General features: G+C 42.1%; 1 protein-coding gene across 5 annotated transcripts in view; it reads left to right on the top strand.

The window, feature by feature from the left end:
* LOC106522336 (plasma membrane calcium-transporting ATPase 1) overlaps window positions 1–5,765 on the top strand; it is a 113,226-nt gene that overhangs the window by 86,867 nt on the left and 20,594 nt on the right. For all 5 annotated transcript variants that reach the window (XM_014015313.1, XM_014015311.1, XM_014015312.1 and 2 more), the window contains 2 exons: window positions 4,357–4,530; window positions 5,177–5,391. In XM_014015313.1, the coding sequence (XP_013870767.1) occupies window positions 4,357–4,530; window positions 5,177–5,391 (389 nt within the window). The remainder of the gene's footprint in view (window positions 1–4,356; window positions 4,531–5,176; window positions 5,392–5,765) is intronic.

Genomic DNA, 5,765 nt, shown 5'->3' on the forward strand with positions numbered 1-5,765 from the left:
CGTTATAACATGAGAGTATTGACGTTATAACATGAGAGTATTGACGTTATAACATGAGAGTATTGACGTTATAACATGAGAGTATTGACGTTATAACATGAGAGTATTGACGTTATAACAGTGTTCACGAGACAAATGAAATGGGCAAAGATCAACTGACAAAAGCAACAGTTCAACATGCGAGCAACAGATTTGCTCCTTTATAGATATGCGAGCAGGACTGCAACCCCCCCCCCCCAAAAAAAAAAAATTGAGTGTAGTTTGACCCAAACGTGTAGTTTACTCCAAACCTGTGTAGTTTAATCCAACCTGTAGTTTAATCCAGACCTGTAGTTTAATCCTAACCTGTGTAGTTTAATCCAGACCTGTGTAGTTTAATCCAAACCTGTGTAGTTTAATCCAGACCTGTGTAGTTTAATCCAACCTGTAGTTTAATCCAGACCTGTAGTTTAATCCTAACCTGTGTAGTTTAATCCAGACCTGTGTAGTTTAATCCAGACCTGTGTAGTTTAATCCAAACCTGTGTAGTTTAATCCAGACCTGTAGTTTAATCCAGACCTGTAGTTTAATCCAAACCTGTGTAGTTTAATCCAGACCTGTAGTTTAATCCAGACCTGTAGTTTAATCCTAACCTGTGTAGTTTAATCCAAACCTGTGTAGTTTAATCCAGACATGTAGTTTAATCCAGACCTGTAGTTTAATCCAGACCTGTAGTTTAATCCAAACCTGTGTAGTTTAATCCTGACTTGTAGTTTAATCCAGACCTGTAGTTTAATCCAGACCTGTAGTTGAATCCAGACCTGTGTAGTTTAATCCAGACCTGTGTAGTTTAATCCAGACCTGTGTAGTTGAATCCAGACCTGTGTAGTTTAATCCAGACCTGTGTAGTTTAATCCAGACCTGTTTAGGTTAACCCAAAGGTAACGACCTGTGTTGTTGGAGTTGCACCCTTGCAGTCGGGCTGTGGGCTCCTGTAGCACCTGTCCTGTGTTTGTTTCGGCTCTTTCCTCTTACTGTTGCCTTCTTGCAGGTGTTGCTCAGGACTTGATGTTGTCTTGTTTGACTCCTTCTCTCTGGTCCTTTCTGTCTTGCTGACGTCTTCTGCAGCCTCCCCCTCCTCCTGCTGTCTCTCTGTCGTAGTTCAGCATCCATGTTAGTCCATTTTTGTTTGGGGTGAACCTTTGCCTTCATGTTTTGTTTTGAGTTATTTATTTTTTGATTGTCACGCACAACCTCTCCTTTTTTGCTCGCCGTGCGTTCTGCCATGGTTCAGTTCTGCGCCTGTTTCTGGTTTTGTTGTGGGTCAGTGGGTCTCAGTCCTGTTTGTGTCAGTTAGTGCAGTGTTGTGGCTCGTCTTCAGATTGGACCATGTGCATAAAGCTCACAGCTTCCTGGTTCTACACATGAGTCATTCCAACATCCAGAATGTTTCATGTCATGTTGAGGTCATGTTGTGTTGAAAATACAAGTTCTGAGTGACGGGATCAAACACGTTCTTTATTCTGACTGAATGTTTGCAACACAGATATAAAATGAGTCCAAAAGGAAAGGATCTGTTAGAGGTACTGAGTCTTATGCAAAAGTTAATTTCATGTTTTTTATATGTTCTGTCAGCTTGGTGTGAAAATTTTTAGTTTTGACACTCAGATTTTTCCTTTCAGTAAAAGTCAGAACAGCAGAGCATGCAAAACAAGGTTTTCATTTTGGTTTTAAAGAAGTAAAAAATACTATTATATTTTATTTTCTGTAGAAAGGTCGATTTTTAAACAGAAGGAAACAAAAACTCAAGACATTTTAGAGTTAAATGGCAAGCGGTCTGAACTTGTATACCGCCTGATGAAGTCCCTTCAGACTCCGAAGCTCTTTATACAACATTTATTCACCCATTCACACAATTTTAGTGAGTTTTACTTTAGATTTATTTTTAATTGTTTTTATTAAACGTGTTTAATTTGAACAGAGTTCATTGTTTAATTCAGTTACACAAGGAACTGGAGCCCTACAAACTTTATTTAAGCACTTTTATATAAAGTTTTCTTTACTTTTTAGTCTTCTGAGGAAACATTTGATAATCCAGAAAAACAAACTTTTCTTAGCATTATCTGAACATGTTGCTGCTTCCAAATGTGATACACACAAAAAAATACACAGTGAACACATTTGTCTAATTGGTCATAAATTACTGATACGACAACAGAATTGTCATTGTTTACATGGTTAGACAGCACGATGGCTCAGTGGTTAGCAATGACGCCTCACAGCAAGATGGTCCTGGGTTCAATCCCTGGTCCGGACCTGGAGTCTTTCTGTGTGGAGTTTACATGTTCTCCCTGTGTTTGTGTGGGTTTTCTCTGGCTACTCCGGTTTCCTCCAACAGACAGAAAAATATGCATTCCTTCAGACCAAGCCTCCGTGATCTCTGTGATCTCTTTGATTTGTGATCTCTGATGTCTTTGATCTCTGATCTCAATAATCTCTTTGATCTGTGATCTCTGTGATCTCTTTGATCTGTGATCTCTGTTCAGTGAGATCTCAGTGATCTGATCTCAGTGATCTCTGATGTCTTTGATCAATGATCTCAATTATCTCAGTGATCTGTGATCTCACTGATTTCTTTGATCTCTATGATCAAAATGATCTGTGATCTTTGATGTCTGATTTCTGTGATCTACTGATCTCAGTGATCTGTGATCTCAGTGATCTCAATGATCTCAGTGATTTCTGATCTCGTATCTCAGGGAACTCAGTGATCTCAGATCTCAGTGATCTGATCGCTGATCTTAATGATCAGTGATCTATGATCTCTCAGATCTCAGGAATCTCAATGATCTCAGATCTCATTGATCTCAGATCTGTGATCTCTGATCTCAGTGATCTCAATGATCTCAGTGATTTCTGATCTCGTATCTCAGGGAACTCAGTGATCTCAGATCTCAATGATCTCTGATCGATGATCTTAATGATCAGTGATCTGTGATCTCAGTGATCTGTGATCTTAATGATCAGTAATCTATGATCTCTCAGATCTCAGGAATCTCATTGATCTCAGATCTGTGATCTCTGATTTCAGTGATCTGTGATCTCAGTGATCTATGATCTGTTATCTCAGTGATCTGTGAAAGCTGTGATCTCGGTGGTCTCTCAGATCTCAGTAATCTCTGATCTGTGATCGCTCTGATCTCAATGATCTCAGTGATTTCTGATCTCATATCGCAGCGATCTCAGTGATCTCNTGATCTCTGATCTCAGATCTCAGTGATCTCAGATCTCAGTGATCTCTGATCTCAGTGATCTCTGATCTGTGATCTTAATGATCTCTGATCTCAGTGATCTCATTGATCTCTGATCTCAGTGATCTCTGATCTGTGATCTTAATGATCTGTGATCTCTGATCTCAGTGATCTCAGTGATCTCAGTGATCTGTGATCTCAGTAATCTCTGATCTGTGATCGCTGTGATCTCAATGATCTCAGTGATTTCTGATCTCATATCTCAGGGATCTCTGATCTGTGATCTTAGTGATCAGTGGTCTCTTATCACAGTGATCTCTGATCTGTGATCTTAATGATCTGTGATCTCAGATCTCAGTGATCTCAGTGGGGTTTGTCTGGTTAAATCAAAGCTAATAAATCAAAGTCAGATCAGAAGAGTTGAACAGGGGACAGAAGGCAGACTGGAGGGTGTCAGAGTCCATCTGTTTGCAGATTGTGTCTCATAACTAACAAAGAGCAGAGGATGAAGTTCTGATCCAGAAGCTCCATGTGCACCACTCCAGTTCTAACAGGATCACAGCTGACTTCAAAGGCAAATGCAGAGTTTGTTTATTGAAATAAGCTGCAGAGCCACTGAGCTGGATGTGAAACTGGGTCGTCAGAACTCTGAGCTCTGTGTGGTTCTGTGTGGTTCTGCTCACCCCTGTCCTGTCGCTGCTCCTCATTAATAAATGCTCCTAAATGATTTCTGACTCTAAAGTGACCTGGTGTGTGATTGTAAAACCATGAGTCAGCAGTTTTTTCTGCATTCAGCCAATGAGACGACTGTCCTGACTCAGTGTCAAGCAGCTGGTGTATCTGTGAGAAAACTCATCCGGCTGATGTTTAGACGTAACTGAATGTGTAACGTTGTTTTCTACCTCTCTTCCTTTACTTCCAAACCACTCCTGAACCTCGCCTCTCCTCCGTCTCCTGATTATTTCATTTATTTTTTTATTTACCGATCTTCCTGATCCTAACCACAAACATTCTCCCTACCCATCTTCATCCCCTCCTCACCCACACCTGCACCTCCTCATCTGTGGTCACTCTGTTTCCTTCTCCTCACTCATTGTCACCCTAACCCCCCCTCCCCCTCGACCAGCCAAGACCCAGGACGGCATCGCTCTGGAGATCCAGCCTCTGAAGAGCGAGGAGGCTGCCGAGTCTGAGGAGAAGGAGGAGGTCAAACAGGTGAAGAAGGTCAACGTCACCAAGAAGGAGAAGTCTGTGCTGCAGGGCAAACTCACCAGGCTGGCTGTGCAGATTGGAAAGGCTGGTGAGTGACACACACCTGGGCTGAGGGGGTAAAGTGCTGCAATGTTCAGCTCTGATTTATTGTGGTGAATGCATCGTCTCTGGGACCGTCCCACTGCAAACATCATGTGACCTTAGCTTTGACAGAAATGTGGAACTGTTCCTTTAATATCTCAGAGTGATCAGGAGGCGACGGGACGGACAGCCCCGGGGTCAAAATGCACTTTACTTTATTAGATGGACTGTTTTTATTGGAAACGAGTCGTTCTGGAATCGAAGGTGGTTTTTTTTTGTCGTTTCAATTGACCCTAATGCACTCTGGGATTTATGTGGGGGCGGAGTCTCAGAAGTCTCAGAAATAAAACACTCTTCATAACTTGATAGAAACAAAATTCAGACTAAAGCACTGGATGTTCTTTATTTACAGACACAGTGTGTGTGATTTCATCTGTTTGTGACTGAAGAAAATAAAACATCTAATTGTGTTTATCACTTTAAAATTTACAATGATAATAATAATAATAATAATAATAATAATAATAATAATAATAATAATATATTGTTATTATTGTTATTATTTTTTTCTATTATTTCTAACAAACATTTGGAACCATAAATCAGTGAGACAGACTTGTTGTTTTAGCTGAACTTGTGTTTTTCTTCCTCAGGTTTGTTTATGTCCGCTCTCACCGTCATCATCCTCATCCTGTACTTTGTGATTGACACCTTTGGGGTCCAGGGTCGTCAGTGGTTGGCTGAGTGCACGCCCATTTACATTCAGTACTTTGTAAAGTTCTTCATTATCGGTGTGACGGTGCTGGTGGTGGCTGTTCCTGAGGGGCTGCCGCTCGCCGTCACCATCTCTCTGGCCTATTCTGTCAAGGTACCAAGAGTCTGACCTGTCTCACCCTCTGACCTGTCTCACCCTCTGACCTGTCTCACCCTCTGACCTGTCTCACCCTGTCTGACCCACTTCTGGCCTGTCTCACCTCTCTGACCTGTCTCACCCTCTCTGACCTGTCTCACCCTCTCTGACCTGTCTCACCCTCTGACCTGTCTCACCCTCTGACCTGTCTCACCCTCTGACCTGTATCACCCTGTCTGACCCACTTCTGACCTGTCTCACCCCCGGCCTGTCTCACCTCTCTGACCTGTCTCACCCTCTCTGACCTGTCTCACCCTCTCTGACCTGTCTCACCCCCTCTGACCTGTCTCACCCCATCTGACCTGTCTCACCCCCTCTGACCTGTCTCACTC

This window comes from Austrofundulus limnaeus, unplaced genomic scaffold (assembly GCF_001266775.1).
Source record: "Austrofundulus limnaeus strain Quisiro unplaced genomic scaffold, Austrofundulus_limnaeus-1.0 Scaffold127, whole genome shotgun sequence".
NCBI lineage: Eukaryota > Metazoa > Chordata > Actinopteri > Cyprinodontiformes > Rivulidae > Austrofundulus > Austrofundulus limnaeus.